General features: G+C 44.7%; 3 protein-coding genes across 3 annotated transcripts; all 3 read left to right on the forward strand.

Annotated features, from left to right (window-relative positions):
- Positions 1–2,020: 2,020 nt before the first annotated feature.
- Positions 2,021–2,986, forward strand: LOC138384822 (olfactory receptor 2AT4-like). The gene has a single exon (XM_069470487.1). It carries the CDS (start codon positions 2,021–2,023, stop codon positions 2,984–2,986), a length of 966 nt encoding a protein of 321 aa, XP_069326588.1.
- A 5,566-nt stretch (positions 2,987–8,552) lies between these two features.
- On the forward strand, positions 8,553–9,518 carry LOC138384823 (olfactory receptor 2AT4-like). The gene has a single exon (XM_069470488.1). It carries the CDS (start codon positions 8,553–8,555, stop codon positions 9,516–9,518), a length of 966 nt encoding a protein of 321 aa, XP_069326589.1.
- Positions 9,519–16,576: 7,058 nt separating this feature from the next.
- LOC138384000 (olfactory receptor 2AT4) lies at positions 16,577–24,834 on the forward strand. The gene is made up of 2 exons (XM_069469242.1): positions 16,577–16,641; positions 23,168–24,834. The coding sequence occupies exon 2, from the start codon at positions 23,812–23,814 to the stop codon at positions 24,775–24,777; it is 966 nt and encodes a 321-aa protein (XP_069325343.1). The 5' UTR covers positions 16,577–16,641; positions 23,168–23,811; the 3' UTR covers positions 24,778–24,834.
- The last annotated feature ends 228 nt before the right edge of the window (positions 24,835–25,062 follow it).

Below are 25,062 nucleotides of genomic sequence, written 5' to 3' on the forward strand. Positions count from 1 at the left end.
AAGAGGCCGTGATGCGGACGTCAGCAGACCCTGGCCCTGGGTGGCTCAGCTAGCGGGACAAGCCCAAGGTGAAGGGCGCTATCTTCCCTCGGCTCAGCTCTGTGGGGTGAAAGGTCTCACTTCAGGGGTCTTGGGCTGCCTGAATGCCCAGTAACCTTCTTCAAAAGCCTCCAGGGAGGGAGTTACTCTCTCCAGCCCTTGGTCTTCTCTCATAACACTGATTCTAAGACTTCGGTTCTCTGTGGTGCCCTGTGAACTGAGGCCAGGGAAGGAAGGCTCCCAGGCAGGGAGCGTGAAATAGCCAAGGGACACCTGCTGAGCTGCGGCCAGGAGGAGGGAAGACTCAGAGAGTGCCGTGGAAGCACCTGGGGTCTGTCTTTTCTTAATGGGGTAGAATTCATTTTCTTTTTTCTTTTTTTAAAATTTATTTATTTTCTTTTTTTTTTTTAATTTCAGAATATCATTTTCAACTTGGATTTCATTCAGGAAATAATTCCTACTGTCAAAGGCATATACTTTGTCTCTGCCCACTCAGGGTGACCAACGGTCTGGGAAACTGAGGGGTTTCCCAGGACCCGGGACTTCCAGTGCTAAAACCAGCACAGTTCTGGGCAGATGAGGATGGTTGGTCACTGTGATACGACAAAGAGACAGGCTACTAAGACAGGTCACAGGGTGCGCAGGGTAGGCAGAGATGGACAGAGAGAGCCCCGGCACAGGCACACGGAAAGGGAAGCCATTCCTGGGATAAGCAGACAGCGTTCTGCAGTGCGCCTTGGAGGAAGCAGCTACAGAGGAAGGTGTCACAGAAAGGGAATTCTCAAGCGAATGGAAATGCAGGGAGGAAGACAAAGGGCACTGACTCAGGCATAACACCCCAGATGGAGTGAGATGAGAACGGGGCAGGCTGTAGGAGGAAAGGAAGTGGAGCCAGAGCAGAACAGAAGCAGTTCTTTCCGCCATCCGGGAGTTGAGCTTTGACAGAGGTCGTTGACAATCCTCTAGGCTCGGAGGATCATGATTAGAGGCAAGGGAAACAGAGTTAACTATATAGTTTGCACTCCAGGGTTTAGCCTCACTCACCCTCAGCCTGTGATTCTGCTGTCTGCCTTCACAAGGGCCCACGTTAAAGAGCCCCTCCCTGTTCAGGAACTGTCGTGTAGACACACCTGGACTGGATGGGCTTATGTCGAATGACTGCAGTCAAGATTCTGGTGCTTACAGTGGGCAAAATCTGGTAAGTGGTTCATCAACATTACCATACCTGGAATGTTCCTTCACCTGTGGTTTCGGGAACTAGGCTAAAAAGTCAGACATCCTTAAAGGAGCTGCTTAAGCTAATAAAGGAGCTACTTGGTTTTTTAATTGGCATTTGAACATAAATGGATACTTGTCAAGACTTTTTTTCTCAGATGGATTAAATTTTCCCTCCAACATTGCAATCTTGTTGATGTGGTTCATGTATGTCATTTTTTTTTTTTTTAGAACCAATGGAACTAGGGTTAGAAGGTTACTTAAAGGCTTTTGATCTATCTCCTATGCAAGCACTAAATCTCCCCTGTAGCATTCCAGCATAAAAGACCCCAGCGTCGCATAACTCTGGTTACATGGCACTCACTAATATTCAAGCCTGCTTTTGCATCATTGGATAGTGCTGCTTGTAAGAGACTTCTTCCGTATGTGGGGCTGAACTCTGGGCCCCTGACGCTGCTAACACTGGCCCAATTCTTTCTAAGTGTTTTTCCTTCCCTTCAACAGCCCTGTAGGTGTTGGTGGACACCTCTCTTCCCCCCTAAACAGGACCAGCTCTTTCAACCATTACTGTTAGATACCTCATCATTCTAATCATCTTAATTGTACAATAAAATTCCTGCCACAAAAAAAGGTGTTGGGATTGAGATCAATGGTAAGAAAGAAAAAGATAATGCATGTTCTAGTTAATGTCTCATTGATTGCTCTGGTTTCCAGATGTGTCCTGATTTCCCAGTGTGTGTTTGCAGACATCCAACTCTGACCCACTATGGAAAGCACAACCTGTAATGGATCAGAGGACTCTTCACCCATCTTCTATCTGGTGGGCATCCCTTCTCTGCCCGAGTCCGTCTTCCTCCCTGTCTTCTTGATTTTCTTCTTAATCTACCTGTTCATCTTGCTGGGTAATGCCCTGATCCTGGTGGCTGTGGTGGCAGAGCCCAGACTCCACAAGCCCATGTACTTCTTCTTGATCAATCTCTCAGCCCTGGACATCCTCTCCACCACAACCACTGTCCCCAGGATGCTGTCCCTATTCCTGCTGGGAGACCGCTTCATTAGCTTCCCTGCCTGCTTCCTGCAGATGTACCTGTTCCACAGCTTCTCCTGCTCTGAAGCCTTCATCCTGGTGGTCATGGCCTATGACCGCTATGTGGCTATCTGCCGCCCACTGCACTACCCTGTCCTCATGACCCCACAGACCAACGCTATGCTGGCAGCCAGTGCCTGGCTCACTGCCCTCCTCCTGCCCATCCCCGCTGTGGTACAGACCTCCCAGATGGCATTTGGTCTTGTGGCCCAGGTCTATCACTGCTTCTGTGACCACTTGGCTGTGGTCCAGGCCTCCTGCTCTGACACCACCCCCCAGACCTTCATGGGCTTCTGCATCGCCATGGTGGTGTCCTTCCTCCCCCTTCTCCTGGTGCTCCTCTCCTACGCTCGCATCCTGGCCTCGGTGCTTCGCATCAGCTCCCCAGAAGGAAGGTCCAAAGCCTTCTCCACGTGCAGCTCCCACCTCCTGGTGGTGGGCACCTACTACTCATCCATTGCCATCGCCTACGTGGCCTACAGGGCCGACCTGCCCCTCGACTTCCACATCATGGGCAACGTGGTGTTTGCCATTCTCACACCTGTTCTTAACCCTCTCATCTACACACTGAGGAACAAGGATGTCAAAGTAGCCATCACGAAGATCGCATGTCCCCAAGACCCAGTGCGTTCTGGGGGCATTTGATCCTTAGGTGAAACTAATTCAGCCCCCAGGATAATAATGACAGCCCCTAGCACAGAATAGGACCCAATAAATATTTTTAAATGAATCACAACAACTTAAATTGCTTTCATTCAGTTGGGCAGACAGCTACAACTTGGTCCTCAAATAATGGATCAAGATTTCCCAATGGTACCACAGAATAGTTGTAGACTTCACAGTTTTCATCAGTGGTTAATGTAGCGAATAAAACTTCCTCATTCAATCATTCATGAAAATCCTTACTGGATGCTGGAGATAGAAGTGAACCAGACACAGTTGCTTCCCTGAAGGTATCTATAGTCTGATGGGGGAGTCAGACCCAGAGAGAAAAAAACATAAGATAAGAACAGAGAGAAGCAAAGGGGGCTGTGGGAGCCAAGAAGTTACCATTTAATTCAATGTTAACATTTTCTCCTGTAAGTTGATATATTTTCAGCATTGGGTATCACTTCTTAACAAGTACTCTGTGGGTGGGCGGGGGAAGACTTGCAAAGATTGCAAAAGAAACCACTAACTGCTCCGATCAGAGGGTGGTAACGGTGCCCATGTTCCTGCCCAAGGGGAAGATTCCATCTTCAGCTTGGATGGCCCATCAAGAAGTGATGCTTCCTGCCAAAGCATTGGCTCCTCTCAGAAATCACACAGGGATCAGAGCAAGGATGGGCAGAACTGCAGTGTGCCCCAGTCCGGCAGAAAGGAAAACCGTTGCCAGGAGAGAGAATGGAGCAGGAAGCCAGCACTTTGCAGTGCGTATTGTCGGGAAGTAAAGCCCCCTCAGTAATCCGTGATAAAGGCTCGGCGCTTAAGCAGACGTGGAATATGTGAATGAGAACAGAGAATTTTGCACAAACCCGGATTATATTACTAAAGGTCCGAAACAAACAAATAGAATGATCATGAGAACCACCTGAAAATAAGGTCTATTTTTTTTTTTTCAAGCTGAGTATCTCATTCTCAGAGCAGGAGATATGTGAGAGTTTATGCCGGAAGTCAGCAAACTGTGGATCACAGGCTAAATCTAGCCTGCTACCCGTTTTCATGTGGCCTGTGGGCTAAAAGTGGTTTTTACATTTTAAAATAGTTGAGAAGGCCCAGCACGGTGGCTCAGGCCTGTAATCCTAGCACTCTGGGAGGCCGAAGCGGGTGGATTGTTTGAGCACAGGAGTTCGAGACCAGCCTGAGCAAGAGCGAGATCCCGTCTCTACTAAAAATAGAAAGAAATTATATGGACAGGTAAAAAATACATATATAGAAAAATTAGCCGGGCATCGTGGCTCATGTCTGTAGTCCCAGCTACTCGGGAGGCTGAGGCAGAAGGATCGCTTGAGCCCAGGAGTTTGAGGTTGCTGTGAGCTAGGCTGATGCCACGGCACTCACTCTAGCCCAGGCAACAGAGTGAGACTCTATCTCAAAAAAAAAAAAAAAAAAAAGTTGAGAAAATTAAAAGAATAATAATATTTTGTGACATGTGAAAATTGTATGAAATTCAAATTTCAGTGCTCCTAAGTGAGGTTTTATTTGAACACAGGCAGACTCATTTGTTTACACATTGTCTGTGGCTGCTTTTGTGCCACAATGGAAGAATTGAATAGTTGTGACAGAGACCATATGCCCTGAAAAGCTGAAAATATTTACTCTCTGACCCTCTACAGAAAGAGTTTACTGACCTTTAGTTTAGGCTGGAAAGGAGGAATTTAAGAGGACTCCAAGGAGAATAATTTATACTACATTTTGATTATATACTACATCTAAGTAATATAGACCGGTGCTTAGGGCCAAAAGGACACGATTTTCTATGGCATAGAACTTGCCCCACAAGGTCTTCTTCATTTTATGGAAGGAGCAACTCAGACTTGGGTTAAGTAACTTGTCTAAAATATATTACAACTGATATTCAAACTCAGGGTTTTCTAACTTTAGACCCTATACCCTTAGCCACTAATGAATGAATACTACAGAGCACAGGCCTAGGAATGAGGCCCTAGGACTGAGTTTCAGCCCTGATGTGAAACATCTGTGTTAGCTGTGGCGCGTCATTTCACTTCCCTGGGCCTTAGTTTCCACCCCTCAGGCTGTCTCTTTCCCTGGCTGTTCTGAGGACCAGATGGAATAACGTCAATAAAAGCTGCCTCATTGGTTGTAAAGTTCTGGAACCCATGAGGGCTGTTAACGATGCTGTTATCATTATTAGCAAATCCCAGGGGCAAGTCTCCTCCCAACACATGCTCTGGGAGGGGCATAGAAGTGGATCCTGAGGGACCGGGGGTGGGGGGGGGGAAGCACAGTGCCCAAGGGAGAGGGCCCCAGAGGCCTGGCTGAAGGAGGGATAAAGGCTTTCATGGGCCATAGCTCTTCCCTCTGAGGCCAGGTTGGAGCCACAAAGGGGACACCACAGGAGACAGCAGGGTGGGCAGGGCTTGGCAGGTGAGTGGGCAGGGGGTAAAGAGCTCAAAGCTCAGCAAAGACCGGGACCGGGAGATAGGCGCAGAGAGGTGGGGGACATAGAGCCTGGTCCAGGGATCCAGAAAGACAGACTGGGTGAGCACAGACACAGGTGCCCGGGATCCAGGTTGGCAGGTGCCCAGGGTGCGGGTGCATGCGTGGGCTGTGAGACCTTTAGCCAGACATTCTGGCAGCCTGAGCAATGGGACACACTCACAGATGGGATCCAAATCAGCTGGGCTAAGGCCTTCCGATGGGAAGATGAGGCTGATGACAGCAGGAACCATTGGAAACACGAGCAAACCGTGAGCTCTCTCATGCTCCAGGCTGTGTGCAAGCGTGTCAAAGCATTCTCTGCACAAAGAAAACCCCATGGGGTCACAAATGAGGGGGAAAGGCTCAGAGAGGGGAAACTGACTTGCTCGAGGTCACACAGCTGGAGGTAGGACAGGGACAGATTCCCGAGTCCACACACTTAGACTCTCAGGTGCCCATGACATGACGAAGGTGAAGAGCCTGGTTTTGCAGCAGGTGCTCACTCAGCAGGAGCACCCTCGCCCTGTCCGGGAGGGGCAGGACCACGTGACACCTGTCTCTGCACCCCCTGCTCTGCCACACTCAGAGGGGACACTCAGAAAATGGCTCATTGAATTGGAAACCCCTCAGAGAATTTTTCCTCCAACTCCTAACTGTACCGATGAGAAAACATGGCTCACAGACCCGAAGCCACAGCCAGAGAGTGGCAGGGTTGGTCCAGGAGCCGGGACCCTGGGTTGCCAGGCGGGGCTCAGCCCCTGGCAGCAGGCGGGCTCTGCTCTCACCCCGCCAGCCAGGGCCTTGGACGAGGGCCTGTCCTTCTCTGACCCCCAGTTTCTTCGCCAGTTGAAGGGGTGTAACCACCCGCTGGCAGGGCTGTGTGATGAGGGAAGGGATGTGCACAGGGTGCAGGCTGGACATTGGGGTGATGGGTTTTCTGTCCTTCTCTCTCCCACCAGCACTGTAACTAGATGACGGGGAATATCTGCTGGGGCAAGTTCTATGCTCTGAGAAACAGTGTCCTTCTGGCCATAAGCTCAGGACTGCATGACATAGAGGTTGCATATCATTAAAAATAAAACAAGAATTTGAATCTGTAAAATCAGTGTAAGAAAGTCCTGCCAAGTTCTAATAGTTCCTATGATGGGCCAGTTGAATGGTGCTTTGAAGTAGCAATGGTTAAATTCTTTCCGGAATTATTTACAGTGCCCTTGCTTTGTGGGTGACCTGAGCCTGGCCTGCCTGTTGGGTGGGGCAGTGCCGTCCAGCTGTGGAAAGTCACAGGCCACCACCTCTCCACTGCGGTCTCAGCATCCCTGTCTCCATCTGCAAAGCAGTGGGCAGAGGAGGGAGGAGGAGAGGCAGCCAGAATTGGTGGCCTCTTAGGGCCCCTCTGGCTTTGACCTCAGAGTTTCTGTCCCTGAAACCCCCAACTCAGCCTAACATAGGCACTGTCAGCCATGGCTGCCTCTCTGAGTGCAGCAGTGCCCAGGGCAGTGCTGTTTGCATCCCGTTGGATGTGAGGAAAACCTGGCTACTGACTCTGTTGGGATGGGATTCTGGTTAACTGAGGTTAACCCTTTAAAATGGTGACAATCCAGGATCAACCCTTGTCCTGCTCAAGGGGGTGGCCTCTGAACTTCTCTTTCAAAGAACACATACAGGAGGGTCCTCTGTCCCAGGATCCTTCTAGCAAAGCACTTGCCAGTCATTCCTTGCAAACCTGGGAGCCCGGCTGCACAGTCCCAATCAATAACACAGCAAGCCAGGGAATTTTCAAAAAATGGTGGGGAAATGGGGGAAGGGGAGATGGATTGTAATTAAAAATAAATTTTTTAAAAAAACAACCTTTTTTCAGTTCTAACATTCTGTGATTCTAGGACATGAGAGGATTTTTTTGCTCGTTCATTTGTTTGCTTTGCTTTTGTCTTAGAAAAGAGGGAAGGTAGATGGAGTTTCAGGGAAGTCAAAGAAAAACTCATGGAATCACTGGAGTTCAAAGACCAGCGATGTGGATGTAAACTTGAAGCTGTGTGCACCACCCGTCACAGGCTCTTCCCGAAGCAGGACCAGCCAGTGTTTTCCTCAGCTCCAATCCACGCCAGGGCACCCGAGCTCACATGCAGGCAACACATGTCAAGGTTTTCAGGACAACCTCTGACAGACACCTCTTTTGTCTTTGGGCAGCTATAGCTTTCAGTTCTCTGGGTCCTTTCTAGCAACAATGGCTCTCCTGACTGCTCCTTGTGGCTTTGAGCTGGCGGAGCTGACAGCAGAGTGAGCACACAGGACACCTGCAGGGCTGGGCAGCAGAAAGGAAGGTAAGAGAGTGACCCAGGAGGTGCCCAGAGTCGCCACTTTGGCACAACAGGGAATGTCTACCTTCAGCTTAGGCTCTATCAGCAGTGAGTCCTCCAACAGAAAATATTTGCCTCCACCCCCCATCACTGAAGCCTGAGAGGCCCCTAGACAGAGAGGGAGGGGGCCCAGAGAACTCAGCAGAGACAGGCAGGCAGAGCTGCTGCACCCGGATAGTGGGTAGACAGGGCAGGCAGCATGTTGCAGAAAACCTTGGAAAAATCAGCCTTCCCTGGTGATATGGTGACGAGGATGTCACTTTAAGCAAATGTAAAAGAAAATACAGGAGTGTAGGGACCTAAGAGATCATCTAACATCTAAAAGGTAGTGTGGGCTGGGCACTCTCTCAATGCACGGACTCCAGCTGTGACTAGATCATCTGCAGTGTGATAGGTATTTAACTGTAAGATCCTTCCCCTTGGACTTAAGCCCTGTGACGGAAGGGGCCTTGATGCTTTGTTTACCCTCTCATAGCTGTGCACACTACAGGGACTTCCTAAAGATTCAATGGAAGGAGGAGGGACTGAATTGTGGGTTAAGATGGAAGAACTGACATTGAATGCCACTACCAGCCCTCTAAACTTGGTTGTGAATGGTTCAGATTGCAATAATTGTAGAGTGAACTGCACAAATTCTTGTTTCAAATTCCTGGTTTTCCTGGTTTCCAGATGCACTGGCTGCCTGTCCCCCTGGCATCCAGCTCTGTGCCACCATGGCTGCTCCAGCCTGTAATGGATCAAAAGACGCTGCACCCATCTTCTACCTGGTGGGCATCCCCTCCCTACACGAGTTCCTCTTCCTCCCTGTCTTCTTCATCTTCCTGCTCTTCTACCTGCTCATCCTGGTGGGTAATGCCCTGATCCTGGTGGCTGTGGTGGCAGAGCCCAGCCTCCACAAGCCCATGTACTTCTTCCTGATCAACCTCTCAGTCCTGGACATCCTTTTCACCACATCCACTGTCCCCAAGATGCTGTCCCTCCTCCTACTCAGGGACCACATCCTCAGCTTCCCTGCCTGCTTCCTGCAGATGTACCTGTTCCACAGCTTCTCCTGCTCTGAAGCCTTCATCCTGGTGGTCATGGCCTATGACCGCTATGTGGCTATCTGCCGCCCACTGCACTACCCTGTCCTCATGACCCCACAGACCAACGCTATGCTGGCAGCCAGTGCCTGGCTCACTGCCCTCCTCCTGCCCATCCCAGCTGTGGTACAGACTTCCCAGATGGCATTTGACAGCACTGTCCACATACACAACTGCTTCTGTGACCACCTGGCTGTGGTCCAGGCCTCCTGCTCTGACACCACCCCCCAGACCTTCATGGGCTTCTGCATCGCCATGGTGGTGTCCTTCCTCCCCCTTTTCCTGGTGCTCCTCTCCTACACTCGTATCCTGGCCTCGGTGCTTTGCATCAGCTCCCGAGAAGGAAGGTCCAAAGCCTTCTCCACATGCAGCTCCCACCTCCTGGTGGTGGGCACCTACTACTCATCCATTGCCATCGCCTATGTGGCCTACAGGGCCGACCTGCCCCTCGACTTCCACATCATGGGCAACGTGGTGTTCGCCATTCTCACACCTGTTCTCAACCCTCTCATCTACACACTGAGGAACAAGGATGTCAAAGCAGCCATCACCAAGATTGCATGTCCCCAAGACCCAGGGCATTCAGGGAGCCCTTGATCCTTAGATGTAGCTAATTCTCCTCTCAGGATACTAGTTCTTGAAGAACAAAGAACACCATCAAAAAGGTTTTTTGAAGGAAGAATGGCTTACAGCAGGACCAAAAATATACCACTGGGGCTTCCATATCCACTAACGAGAGGCTAGGTTATAAAATCAACTCGTGTGGAAAGAAATAAAAATATCAGATAAAATATAAAACAAATATTCTTAAAAGCATCAGAAAAAATATAATCAGGCTCAAATGGTAATAAAGGTGAGAATACAAAGAGGTACGTTATTAAGGCATGGATAGATCAATGAAACAGAATACACAGCCCAGAAATAAACTCATATATACACAGATAATTCAATATATGAAGGAAATGACACTTCGGATCAGTATGGAAAATGGACATATAATAAATGGTATTGAGACTATCTCGCATCCATAGGTCAAACAATTGAATTTGTCCATTAACCCAAGGAAACACAAAAACCAACCCCATTAAAGACCTCAATATGAAAGGCAAAACTATAAAATTATATAGAAGACTATAGTCCTGAATTTGGAATGGGGAAATATTTCTTAAACAAGATTTAAAAATTCTAAGCCTAAAAAAATAGTATAATGTTGACTGCTTTGGATAATGATGGCTGCTTTGACATCCTCGTCTGTAACTTCTCTCTCATTTAAAACATAGAATCTCTATTTGTCAAAAGACACCAACAAGAGAGTGGAAGGCAAGCCACAGGTTGAGAAGTTATTTGCAATTCATGCAACCAACTGAAGGATTCAGGAGTCAGATCAATAAGAAAAAGATAGTCAAGCCATTAGAAAAATGAGCAAAGTACTTCACAAGAGAGAATGTCCAATAAATGTAAGAAAAAGTGCTCAACCTTCTTAGTAATAGAAATGCAAATTACGACAATAAGTAGATGCCACTGGAAACTAATGGGCTAAAATGTAGAAGCATGACAATGCCACAGTTGGTGAGGATTTGGGCCAATGGAGCCCTCAAATGTTGATGGTGAGAGTGTTAATTGGTACAATCACTTTGGAAAACACTTCATCACTTTATCCTGTTATGTGGAAGACATGTACTCTATGATCCAGCACAGCGGCATTCTCTAATTAGTGAAATGTTCCTAAACTATAACACTATATGCCAATAAAAGGGAATGAATTACATATACATATGGCAACATGGAGAAGTCTCACATAGTGTTGAGCAAATGAATCAAGACTGAAAAGGATACATACAGTAATATGATTGCAGTTTTATAAAGTTTAAAAGCAAAACTAAGCTATATTATTTTATCTACACATATCGCGGTCACAAGCTGCGAAGAAAAGAGAATATTGACAATGAAAATCAGAACCATGGCTACTGCAGTGGGAGTGGAAGGGGCTGTACCCAGCGAGGGGTGCTGGAGGCTTTGAGTTGTTGTCAATGTTTCATTCTCTCCCAGTGATGATGACATGGGGGTTGGCTTTAAAATGAGACTGTACAATAGGTTTTATATATCTTTGTTCTTTATGAACATATATTTCATAACAAACTCTTATAAGGTGTCATTCCACTGGGCAGAGGCTGCAATGGTCATTCTCAATGTTTGGTCCAAGTCCTCCCACGGGTGCAATGGACGGTGGTGTTCCCTTGCACAGTATGCGTCAAGCTGCTCAATATCATTTTTCCCATGAGTTCACTCATTTAAGAAGCTCTCATTGAGCATTCGGGAGGCCCTATACCATGGGCAGAATCTAGAGACAGATATATCGGGACAGTTGCTGCCCTCAAGATGTGCATGACCCAGTGAGGGAGACAGACGTGGGGCAAATAGCACCGTGTGGGAGGCGCCATTTCAGAGGGAAAGCTGGGGGGTGGTGAGAGCACAGAGGGTGATGTTCAATCCAAGGTAAACATGCCTCCCACGGATGTTTTTAACCTGCTACTGCTTCCTTGTGCATCCTCATGGCATTAACGATACGGCGAATGTGGGCTGAAGCAGCCCTGAGCAGCTCCCGTGGGGGAGGAGAGGTTTTATTCCAGTGCTACCAGGTGGCAGGGTGGCCTCCGGGCTGCTGCCTATGAGGAGGGATTGACTTTTAGCCTGGACTGCTCTGAACAGGAAATGGAGCTCTCGCTCAGTTAAACCCAAAGGACTTTACCATTCAGTTCCCTTCAGGAATCAGACAGGTCCAAAGGGAACCAGGTGAGACAGGGATGGGCAGAACGACTGTGCCCCTAAAACGGGCAGAGCGGAAAACTAATCTCAGAAAAGAGGATGGAGCAGGCAGGGGCATTTTTCTGCTGTATCTTAGAGGGAAGAAAATAGTCCTTAGCAAACTGTGAGAAAGATGCAGCACTTAAGCAGAACTTTGAGCAAGGGCATTAGCAGAGAGTGAGAATTTCAGCAAATAATAACAAGCACCTTCACATATAATTTTTAAAGTCACAATTATAACAATTTCAAGTCAAGATTATGAAACAAGGCATTTTTTAGTGAATTCCAGTCTCCATTCCTGCTCCCTCCACCTGTTGAATCCCCTTTAAAAGAACCATTTTCATTCATTTTAAATTTTTTCTTTCCATTTGTAATAAAGGCAAATATATATATTTACACATATATGCACATATATATGATATATAAATATGGCTATATTACACATATGACTATATAGGTATATTTCCACTCTTTCTTAGAGAAATGGTAGCATACCATAGTACTGTTGTGCACTTTGATTTTTAAAACTTAATCAGCAGTACATAGAGATAAAATTTTTGTTTCAGATGGGAAAAATAACAGCGTATTTGTACACTGTTGGGAATGGTTCAGTAGAGAGCAAAATTTGGTGGAAGAGGAGAGATGGAAGAATGGTTGGTGGGACTGGCATCAGGTAGGAGCGTGAACAGGTCATCCGTGGTAGTGGGCAGGAAGGCAGAGTACGTAGGTGCAGAGCTGGCCGGCGGGTGGCTGTGGGATGGAGTCTGTGGGAGTTTCCACCTGACTGTGGGAGCAGCAAGGGGAAGACACATGGGTGGGTTGACGAGAGAAGAGAAGACGTGAAAAAGTCATCTAGCAGAGGTGGGAGAAAGAGCAGGGACTTACAGGATGCGCCTGGCAGGAGCAAGGTCCCACCTGAGTTAGGTTTGCTGTCTGAGGAGGCCTCTCAAATTAAACTCAGACGAGGCACACTGACATCAGGAAAACACTTTAATAAAATTGATCTCATTTTTACCTCAGAGTGCAGTACTCATCCTTACTCATAGCTTGTTTGAATAATGGTCCTAATTTTACTGATTCTTTCCAGTGAAGATTTTTTTTTTTTAACCAAACATTGGGATAATTACATAAGCCAACTTGTTCTATAGGCAGCAATGATCTGATTTTTTTTTTTAAAAAAACTAATCATTTACCTGTTCTCACAAATGGCTACCTAAACTTCTTGGTAAGAAAATTAAAACTGTCAGCTAAATGACATAAGATGTCATTCAAATATTAAGTATGTATATCATAAACCTATTATGTGCTATATTTTATACCTCTATGTGGCTGGGAGGGGAAGAAGAAAGATAAAAAGGTAAATTTTAATATCGCAAAAGCTAAATTAAAACACTTCTAAACTCAAAATGTTAAGCTCTAAAACTAACTTCAATTATCACTTCCACATAGTGATAATACTTATGTAGTCATTTTACAGTCATGAGACTATGCTTCCATTACAAAAATGATATTTATTTTTTCTGCATTAATTTAATGCAGTCTTGATGGTAAACAAAATACTTATACTAAATTCTAATTTTGTGCTTTCTGTTTATATCTCAAATAGCATGATTCAATGTAATTCCTTTTATCTTCTCATGTTGTCTTCAAAATATAGTCCCAGAATTATCTTTCCCAACTTTGTCTAGTTTCACTTTCACCTTTGAAAGCTTTATTTTTTTCTTAACTAGGTTTTTTTGGGGGGCAGTTCTAAGCAATATGTTTTAAATAACCTGTCCATTTTTTCTATGCTATCTTTAAACGGATAAAAGCTCTATCACTGAATGCTACTTCCACATATATATGGAAATTAAACAAAACACTTATAAATAACCAATGGGTCAGAGAAGAAATAACAAGGGAAATTAGAAAATATTTTGAGATGAATGGAAACAAAAAAACAACATACCAAAATTTATGGGATGCAACTAAAGCAGTGCTGAGAGGGAAATTTATAGCTACACATCACCTGTATTACAAAGTAGAAAAATCTCAAATCAATAACCTAACTTTTTACCTTTAGGAATTAGAAAAGAAGAGCAAACTAAACTCAAACAAGCAAAGAGCACGAAATAATAAAGATTACAGCAAAAATAAATGAAATAGAGAATAGAAAAACAATAGAGAAAATCAACAAACCAAAGTTGGTTATTTGAATATATCAATAAAATTGGTAAACATTTAGCTAGACTGACCAAGAAAAAAAAAAAAAAAAAAGAAGACTCTAATTACTAAAATTGGAAATCAAAGGGATGATATCACTAACAACCATACAGAAGTAAATAAGAAATGTTAAAGGAAGAGACTACCACTCAATATCGGAAACAAAAGGCTGAATTTATCGCTAGCTTAAGCACGGGAATGCTATGGTTTATGGCACAGTCTGTTTCTGAGCAACACAGGGAGCTGGAGTTGTCATTGAACAATTAAATAGTTTTAAAACAAGTTATGATAATTATTTATTACCATGACTATAGAATTACCAGTTATTTCCAGAAGTATAAGAACTGTTTTATTCTCAGAGGTAATAAATCATATTTCATCCCATAATGTTATAATAGTCAGTCTTAGAATGTTGGCTTTTTACAAAGAAATCTCAGCCAACATTTTTACACTTCTATTTTGGTTCATTTTTTGAAGTAAAACAAAATAAAATAAGAAGCCTAAAAGGAACCTCAACCTTGGTTTTTGTTTGTTTTCTCCTACTTACTGCAATTCTCTAGGCTGTTGCACTCCGTGTGGGTTCTTTTGGCCCAATAACCCAAGTCTTGTCATCAGTTTCATCCATAACATCACAAAAGCCTTTAGTCCTTCTGCTGCTGCCAAAAGATGGCTTTTTAAGGTTTATTAAGGATCTCTGTAGTGTCTGAGAAACAGAAAACAGAACCAAAAAATCCATCTAACAGGCTGGTAATCCTGAAAGATTCTTTGCCTTTAATTTAAGAGTGGTTCATCTTCTCCCCCAGAAACATCTTCAGCATTTGTCTTCATGGCCTTGAAGCAAAGGGCCACGTACACAAATTTATCCCAAACCAAAATTCCTCTCTTCAATAAGGAGTGAGTAGATCTGGGCAGAAGGAAATGGCATATGTAGTCTTGCTTGTTATTCAAAGAAACTTCCAAAACCATCCTTAGCTCCATCATGGAGTTCATTAGATCAGGAGAGGGCTGCAACCTCTGTTGTACCATTTATTTGGTTTCCATTGGGCTCTGTACTCAGCTGCCAAGGACTTGGTAATCTTGCAATCTGCAGTTGTAAATCTACAGTCAGTCAAGGGCTATTAAGGATGTCTCTTCTGTAGGCTGAAAAGAGCCCTTCATGCGTGGTTTTCCCCTGGTTCAGCAGAAGCATCAGGTCCTGGTGTAACCGGGTCATCTCAGTCATCACTGTGCCTCAGTCTTCTCAGAGCCTCTAGGTTTGAAGCTGGGATAGAGCCTGCACACGCACACCCTATTCCATTTGCAAATGTGCAGCCTGGCCCAGAAGTTCTACTTCCATGGGTCTGTCCATCTCAGAGAAATACTTGGCCACAGGTGCCCGAAAATACGTGTTGCAATATTGTTCAGAATAGCAATAATTGGATACAACTGTAATGTCCATCAACAGATGAATTACTGGAAAAATTAGGTCACATCCATCCTACAAAATACCAAATATCAGATAAAAAGAGTGAAGTAGATCAGATATAGAAAGATTCTAAGACTTATTATTAAGTTAAAATATTTTACACAGTAAGTACAGAATGATTCAATTTATGATAAAAGAAAAATGAACCCATACACACACACACACACACACACACACACATCCACTCTTAGAAATGTGGAAGAAACACACCATCAAAGTAATAACGATTTCCTCTGGGGCAAGGAGGGAAAATATGGGGAAGAATTGGTATGAGGAGAACTTTTACTTTTTACTCAATAAAGCTCTCTATTGATTAAAATGTTTTACAATGAGGATCTATGTATTGTGCAATTTTAAAAAATTGTTTAATTTCATACATATTAGTGAGAGTGACAGAATCTGAAACAGAGAGCACTGGAGCCAAAGGTTGAGGCAGGAAGGGCCCGTGACTTTTGCCTGTATCTTGCCTGGGGCTGGAACACAGACTTCCACCCCCACACTACACCAAACCTTTGCAAGTCCTCACTGCACTGCAGCAGCAGTGTATCACCTTCAGCTTTACTACCTTGGTTCAATAAAATAACATCTCTCACTAACTGAATGCTCGATAAGGGACAGGACCTGTGCTAAGCGCCTGAGCCTGCCCAGCACCCCCTGAGTGAGGTGGTGCTGTTATGCCCTTTCTACAGACGAGGACACGAAGACTCGGTGAGATTAAGAGATTTGTCCAAGGTGATATTACTGGGAAGAACTCGGGTCTCAGCCATTAGATGATAGGTTGCTGAACCACTGAACCAGACTTGGAGCTTGGGTACAAATCCCAGCTCTGCCACCAGCCACTCATGTGACTTTGGGCAAGTCACTTCACTTTTCTAGACCTTAATTTCCTCAGATGTAAAGTCGTGAGAACAATCCTGACTCTGCCTGTCTTCCCTGGCTGCTGTGAGGACTAGGTGGGAAAACAGGAATAAAACTGCTCCACCGGAGGCAAAGTTCTGGGACCCATGAGGGTTGTTAACGATGCTGTTTTCACTCTCTGCAAAGCCCAAGGCCAAGTCCCTCACTGCACCCCAGGAAGTTGTTCCTGTGGTCCCATAGGAGAGCCAACCCAAGGGAGACGGCCCCAGCAGGCCTGGCTGCAGGGAGGGGCCTGAGGGTTTAAGGGGCCACAGCTCAGCTCCTGGCTCTCCCACCAAGGCCAAGTGTGACAACGCCACAGAAGACACCAAGGTGGACCAGGCTTGGCAGGTGAGCTGCGCTGGGGATGAAGTGCCCAGAAGTAGGCAAAGGCTGGAGTGGGGAGACAGGCTTGGCGAGGCCAGGGGCACGTAGAGCCATAACAAGAAGTCGGAGCACACACACCTGATGTGTGAACGTCAGGGTGCCAGGATCTGTGTCAGCTGTGCACACATGGTCTGTGTGACCGTGAACCAGAAACCTGGCAGACCCGGAGGGATGTGTGGTCACAAGCAGGAGGCTGATGATCGTGGAAGAGAGTTTCTCCTGAGGAGGCAAAGCCTAGGACAGCAAGAGAAATGGAATATTTAATGAGGCATCTGTCAATCTGTGAGGGTCACAGATGAGGGAATTGCAGTTCCGACAGGGAAAGTGCAAGGTGGTGGAGCAGGATGGAAACCCAGGTCTAACTCCAAAGTTAATGGACATAGATCCTGTGCTTCACACACATCCTGCTCCTTTTCTATGGGAACAGAGCAGGGTGGTGGGGCTATCATGAGTTAATTGCATGGATTTGGGGGCTGTAATGAGGTATAATGACATAAGTAATGGCTGTGAAGAGTCAAGCATGCAATAGGAGCTTAAATGGGAGAGTGCTTGCTCTCCCTCCTTAGAGGCTTGGGCTATGAGGCATCCATCTCCAAACCCCTCACTCGGCTGAACACAGAGCAGATGCTCAAAAATGTTTATGGAGGTGAAAGACATCATTTCTCCCAAAGCCCTCATTTTACAGATGGGAAAACTGAGGCTCAGAGACCTGAAGTCACAGCAAGAGCGAGTGGCAGAGCCGGTCCAGGAGCCGGGACTCTGGGTTGCCAGTTGGGTCCCACCCAGGCCCATGCAGCAGGCTGGCTCCAGGAATAGCCTCTGATCTCACCCCTCACCTGTCGTGGCCTTAGGTGAGGGCCTGGCCTTCTCTGAGCCTCAGTTTCTTCATTATTGCAGGGGCATAACCCCTCCCAGGCAGGGCTGTGTGATGACAGGAGATGAGATACATAGAGTGCAGGTTGAACATTGGGGTGACCAGTTTTTCTGTCCTTCTCTCCACCCCCACACTGGCACCATAATTGTCATGTAGATAATCCCAGCAGGGAGGGTCCTCCCAAGGAAATAGTCCCCTAAATAATACTTTCAGTGGCCCAAAGCACTGAAAACGCACCTGCAACATGTAATTCAAACTACAATCACTTAATGCAAACCACAAAGTAAATGTAAAGAAGTCCAACATTTTCTGATTTTTGCCATGATGCTACATCAACACTTTTTAAAACTATCAAGTATTAAATTCTTTCAAAAATATTCTTTGATGCTTCTGTCTAGCTTCATGCGTCTGTTGCATAGGCCTGCCCTGCCAAATGGCAGTTTGAGGGGAGGGAGTGCGTCAGTGCCTTGGAGGTGAGCGGTGAGCACAAAAACCTCAACTGGTCAGTCTGTCCTTGGCCCCAGGTAGGTGCGGCAGGCTGGGCTCAAGGTGAGTTGATAATCCAGCCCTGCTGACAATCTGTTCTATCACCACTTGCTGTGTGGCCTTGGGAAAATCACAGCCCATTTCTGAGCCTCCCTTGTCTGTCCCAATCTTTATAATAAAGAAATTGACTAAAACTATTTAATCACTAATGGCTCCTTCCTTTCTATTTTATGATTCATCAGCAAAACAAGGCAAGGTGGAAGAGCTGCATTCTCGAGCACCAAGCAGCAAGCTCCTGGGAAGGGCGGTGGTGCATTATTAAATAGAAACAATCAGACCCCATTACTGCCCTGAAATTGCTCCTGGTGTGGTGAAGCCAGAGACATATAAATAGACAGGCACAAGCCAGTGTGATTAGAATGATGACAAAGGGAAACACAGGGACTTCAAGAGCCCAGAGCAAAGGCCCCCTGAGCCAGCCAAGACCTGCGAAGGCCTCTTGGAGGAGGTAATATTTGAGCTGACTTTGGTACAGGCAGAAGGCAAGGGCAAAGGAGTTGCTGTTTAGAATAAGGAGAAATAAGGCTACAAGAAGATGGGCTTTGAATAGCAGGCTAAGGAACCCCTTCTTCCACGGAAAATCCTATGAACACTGGGTGGGAGCCAGGACATTGGGTTCATGACCTACCTCTGCTATATGAATGCGTTGGTTGACCTTGAAAAAAACGCTCTATTTCTGAACTTCAGACTCAGCATCTGTGTCCCACACTGTTTAGTAGAAGTGATGCAGAGGAAGGGGGAGGAGGGTTCAGCTGGACTTGATGACTCTGAATTTCTGCTTCTCAAACCCCAGCTCAGCCTAACTCAGTGACATTCAATTCATAATCAAGTTCTCTGAGCTCTAACAACGTTCAGGATAATGTAGTTTGCGTCTCTTTGGGCATTAGAAAAGCCGGTGATTGGCTTAGGCAAACGGGTCTGATTAACTGAGGGTTAGCTCTTTTACGTTAAGGTGCAGTAGTTTTGCTTTCCTGCCTGTGTAATGGGGGCTGACCTCTAGAACACTCTTTCAAGGGAACATTCAGAAAGGAGTGGCTTGTCCATGTGTCTTTTTCTTTAGAAAGATATTTTACCAGCCTTCACCCTAATGGAGAACCAGGCCACCCCACACTTAAGAGACTAAAAAACACACTCTGAAATTTATGGTTGCTGCTGACAACAGCAGCCAGAAGAAATGGGGAAGGAAAGAGAGAAAACCTTTGTCCCGATCTCTCCCCGCATGAAAGCCAAAGCTTCCAGATTCTCCTGGGAACAGGTTACAGAAGAAAGAGCACTGATCTGGGAGTCAGAGACAGGGCTATCCTAGCTGTGTGGCTGACTGGCCATGTGAGTGTGGGCAAGCCCCTGCCCTTTTTGTGTTTTTGCTCTTTTTGTTAAAAAAAAAAAAAAAACTGGCTGGCTGGATATTTCCAGGTTTGTCATTTTTATGATTCAACAGCATGAGAGATGTTTTATTAGAGATAAGAGAAATGGGACAGTTCTGGAAAAATCAGGGAGGAATTAATCTTAGAATCATCTCGGTTGAAGAAGCAATGCTGTAATTGTGAACGTGGACTTGTTTCTCTATCATTTACTCAGAGAGACATCCCCAGCATAGTAGTCCATACTCTCCCACAGTTAAAGACCTCCAGGTCTGCAGCCCAACAAAAGCACACGCCTCTTCTTCCTTGATGAGGGGAGAACAACCTCTGGGGTGGGGTCTTTTGCCTTTTGGCTCTTATCACAAGTAGGCTGTGTCCTTCTCTAGCAACAATGGCTCCTAAGACTCCCAAGTTTCCAAACTTCTGTAGTACTTTCTTATTTGGGGTAAGGGAATTTACAGGATAGTGGACACAAAATAGTTAATCAGGAACACCGGCTGTGAAGCAGTAGCAGGTAGGAGGGAAGAAAAATCACACTATTTTGCACAGATGCCTTCCAACCTCTATTTCCACCATTGGGTAGAATACACCTTTAACTTAGACTCCAGTCTGGAAGTGGCTCCTCTCACAAAAGGCATCCTCGGCCCTTCCTTTCATTGTAATATTTAAAAAGCCATACACACAGAGACAAGATGGTCAGATATTTTTGTTTGTTTGCTTGTTTGTTTAAGGTGCTCAGATACAATAAAGCCCACAAACCTTAGAGATAGATGATATAGATATCGATCAACTAGAGATATAGCTACAGATGTAGCACATTTCCGGCAACCCAGAAGGCTCCCTTGCACCTGACCCAGTAAATCTCCCTACCTCCAATGTAGCCACTGTTGTGACCTCTATCACCATTAATATTAATGGATTAATTTTTCTGATTTTAATCTTCATCTAAATGGAATCATACAGCATGTAGTCTTTTGGGTATGGTTTCTCTCATTCAATATTATGACCGTGAACTACATGTATCTTGTGTGTAATGGTAGTTCATCCTTTTTCGTTGCTGTGTTGCACTCCATTGTGTGACTATACTACAACCTGTTCATTGTACTGTTGATGGACATTTGGGTTGTTTCCATTTGGGGACCATAAATAAAAACTGCTATGAACTTTCTTTATTAAAGTAAAATTTGCCTAACATAAAAATCACCATTTTAATCATTTTTAAGTGACCATTCCAATGGCTTTTAGCATAGTCATAATGTTGTGCAATCATTACTACTACTAAATTCCCATGCATTTTCATCACCCCAAAAGAAATTCCATATTTATTAATCATTGATTCTCCACTCCCTCCTCCCCCAGTCCTGGCAACCATGAATCTTTCTGCCTCCATAGATTTGCCCGTTCTGGACATTTCATATAAGTGGAATCACACAATATATGGCTTTTTATATCTGGCTTCTTTCACTTAGCATAGCAGTGCTTTCAAAGTTCATCCATGCTGTAGCATGTATCATCAGTACTTTATTACTTTTTAATGCCTGAATAATATGCCATAGTATGGATATACCACATTTTGTTTTATCCATTCATCAGTTGATGCACACTTGGGTTGTTCTACTTTTTGACTACTATGAATAATGTTGCTTTGAACATTCATGTACAAGTTTTTGTGTGATATATGTTTTCAATTTTGTTGGATATATACCTAGGGCTATAAAGATGTCTTTTGGTAGACACAGAACTCATTTTTCTTAGTTATGTGTTGAGATGTGGTATTGCTGAGTCATAGGTTTTAGAAAGTGTCGCCAAACTGTTATCCAAAGTGGTTGTTAACAGTTACCAACAATGTATGAGAGTACCAGTTACTCCATATCTCATTGACACTTGGCAGTTCTTTTAAGTTTAGCCATTCTGGTGCGTGTGTACCAGTATCATGTTGTGTTTTAACTTACACTTCTAGATGGCTAAGGATGCTGAGCACTTTTTCATATGTTTATTGGCCATTTGGATTTTCTCTTTTGTGAAGTGCCTGCCTATTCGAGTCTTGCCCATTTTTCTGTTAGGTCATCTATCTTTTTCTTATTGGTTGTGTACAGTTTTTATACATACTGGATACATGACCTTTGATATATGTGTTGAAAATACCTTCTCCTAGTCTGGTTCATGCCTTTTCACTCTCTCTGTATTGTATTTATTGTTGTATTTTTTAATGAGGTAAAATTTACACATAAGATAATGTTCAGATCTTAAGTACATAATTCAATGAGCTTTCATAAACATCCTGTGACCACCACTCAACTCGATATATAGAACCTTTTTATCACCCTAGAAAGTATGTTTTTTCCTGTTTCATGTCAATCCTTATCCCCATAGGCAAGCACTATACTGATTTATATACTATTTACCTATCAGTTAACTTAATACCAATTAAATTATATAGTATATACTCTTTTATCTCTTTCTGGACTTAATTTTAGATATTTTCTATTGATCTATTTTTAGGGTCTCTAATTCTGTCTTCTGTTGTGTCCAGTTTATAATTATATCTATTCAATGGGTTCTTAATTTCAAATATTGGATATTTCAGTTTTAGAATGTTTAATTCTTTTTTAAATAGATTCCAATTTTCTATTGAAATCTCTATTTTTAAATTCATTTTGTCAATATTTTTCTCTATTTTCTTTAATGTATAAACATAGTTATAGTAAAGTTCTTGTTTGCCAACTCAGGTAACTGGATCATCTCTATGTCAACTTTTTACTGTATATTTTCCCTCTTGATTTTTGATCACATTTTCCTACCTTTTGCATATCTAATAATTGTACCGTGGGCTAATCATTTTTTATAATAGATTCATAGAGGCCCCAGATGATATCTCTCACCAGACAGATTTCTCCTTTTTCTCTGCGAGCCAGGTAAAGGGCTGGTCACCTAAAGCCAATTAAGGTTTGAGTTAGGTTAAGGTTGAGTTTCAGTTCTAGTAAGATTTAGTCTAACTTTGGTTTGCTCCTGTTCTTAAGGTATGGCCCTTCTGGGTTTTGGGCTGATACCCTGGTTGACTTCTGTCTCCTTAGCCCTGAAAGACAGTCGGAGATTTGCTTCTGCCCTTTGGAGGTTTTGAACTTATGTCTCCAGTCACTCTCCTCACCCATTCCACCTCCTCCCCTTACAAAGACACATAGCCCAATTTTTGTAACATGTCTAGAGGGGAAGACCATGTGTGTTTGAGGCAAACCCTCTCCCTCTAGTCTCTTAAGCTTCACGGATCACAGGAGATGTTATCTTGTCCTTTAGAAGCCTTCAGACCAGCTCCCCAGCCTCCTTTGTATAGCCCCAGAATTCAGATGTCCCATGGGGAAAAGTTGTTATGCATCGAGAGTGCCTCCAATTTCCAATCTGTTTTGTAAGCCCTTTTTGACTGCCAAAAGCCTTGCTGATTTCTCTTTCTCTGATCCATGATCCTCTGCCTGATCCAAGCCCAAGCCACATCATGGTCCCCAAATCAAATATTCCCAGAGAAGAAAAGAGCTGATCATTGTTAGCTCACTTTGGAGGGCCTCCCATCCCCCAGAGTTTCACTTCATCTCATCCCTATTGAACCCATGTTTCTCCAGTTTGTTTCCAAATGTGATTTGTGCAATTTATCCAGGTTTTCCTAGTTGTTGCCGTGGAAATGTTGGGCTGTCATGACCTATTACATCCTGTACAGGAGCAGAAGTCCAGACACCTAGCTTAAATGGAGTCAGGAAGAACCGCTACTCAAGGCATACAAGAAAGAAAGAAGCTTAATAAATATGTGAGCAACAGCATATTACAGAAAATCTTGGAGAAAGCAGCCCCTCCAAAACAACATGGTGGAACTCTGGGTGCAAAAGTAGAGACATGCGTTTAAGGACTTGACTTAAGAGATCTGACATCAACCCAAACCACAGAGCACGGAACCTAAGAAGAGGACCAGAAGAAGTCTTTCCAAAGCATTTTCACAATCATAATTCAATAATCAACTGTTTAGATCTGATATTCCCAGTAAAATGAAAACTCTAGGAAGACAGGAACTTTTCCTGCCTTCTTTACTTTCAACAGTTTATCACCTACACAAAGCATAAAGACATCCATTTGGTAGGTTATTACTAATTAATATTTCACAAATTTGGGAATCAAATGGTAAAAGTCAATACCACAGCCCACCATCAGTCCTCTAGAGTTGGCTGTAAATAGTTGTGCTTATATTAACTGTAAGGTAAACATTATGGAATTATCACTGAAGAATACTTTGTTTCTATGGTTTCCAGATGTTCCCAGTGTCCAGATGATCCAGCTGCCCATCTCCCAGAAATCTAGCTCTATCTCACTATGGAGGCCACAACCTGTAATGGATCAGTGGATGGCTCACCCATCTTCTACCTAGTGGGCATCCCCTCTCTGCCAGAGTCCTTCTTCCTCCCTGTGTTTTTTATTTTCCTCCTCTTCTATCTTCTCATCCTTATGGGTAATGCCCTGATCCTGGTGGCTGTGGTGGCAGAGCCCAGCCTCCACAAGCCCATGTACTTCTTCCTGATCAACCTCTCAGCCCTGGACATCCTTTTCACTACAACCACTGTCCCAAAGATGCTGTCCCTATTCTTGCTTGGGGACCATTTCCTAACCTTTCCCTCCTGCTTATTGCAGATGTACCTCTTCCAAAGTTTTACATGCTCTGAAGCCTTCATCCTGGTGGTCATGGCCTATGACCGCTATGTGGCTATCTGCCGCCCACTGCACTACCCTGTCCACATGACCCCACAGACCAATGCTATGCTGGCAGCCAGTGCCTGGCTCACTGCCCTCCTCCTGCCCATCCCAGCAGTAGTAAAGACCTCCCAGATGGCATATAACAGCATCGCCTACATCTACCACTGCTTCTGTGATCATCTGGCTCTGGTCCAGTCCTCCTGCTCTGACACCACCCCCCAGACTCTCATGGGCTTCTGCATCGCCATGGTGGTGTCCTCCCTCCCCCTTCTCCTGGTGCTCCTCTCCTATGCCCACATTCTGGCCTCGGTGCTTCGCATCAGCTCCCCAGAAGGAAGATCCAAAGCCTTCTCCACGTGCAGCTCCCACCTCCTGGTGGTGGGCACCTACTACTCATCCATTGCCATCGCCTATGTGGCCTACAGGGCCGACCTGCCCCTCGACTTCCACATCATGGGCAATGTAGCATACGCAATTCTCACACCAATCCTCAACCCCCTCATTTACACCCTGAGAAACAAGGATGTAAAGGCCGCCATTACCAAAATCGCGTGTCTCAAGAACCCAGGCTGTGACAGGGGCATTTGACCTCTCATGCAGCTAATTCTGTTCCCAGGACACCAAATAACAGTGCTTAGAACAGAGTAGGGACTCAATATCTATTGTTAAATGCATAAATTAATGGATATAGAATGGTAAAAGAAAATTCAGTTGGGCAGACAGCTCCAAAAGTGGTTCTCATATATTTTTGTCCAGGGCTTTCCCATTGGTGCAATGGGATAATGCTAATCTTTATAGGAATCTTAAGTTGTTGTATAAAGATTTCACTACTTAGTTCAAGAAAACTTTACTAAAATTTTTAAAAATCTGCAT

This window comes from Eulemur rufifrons, chromosome 6 (genome assembly GCF_041146395.1).
Source record: "Eulemur rufifrons isolate Redbay chromosome 6, OSU_ERuf_1, whole genome shotgun sequence".
Classification (NCBI taxonomy): Eukaryota; Metazoa; Chordata; class Mammalia; order Primates; family Lemuridae; genus Eulemur; species Eulemur rufifrons.

Coding starts and splice junctions, on each gene's coding strand:
- LOC138384823 (XM_069470488.1), top strand. CDS start 8,553: ATGGCTGCTCCAGCCTGTAATGGATCAAAAGACGCTGCACCCATCTTC.
- LOC138384822 (XM_069470487.1), top strand. CDS start 2,021: ATGGAAAGCACAACCTGTAATGGATCAGAGGACTCTTCACCCATCTTC.
- LOC138384000 (XM_069469242.1), top strand. CDS start 23,812: ATGGAGGCCACAACCTGTAATGGATCAGTGGATGGCTCACCCATCTTC.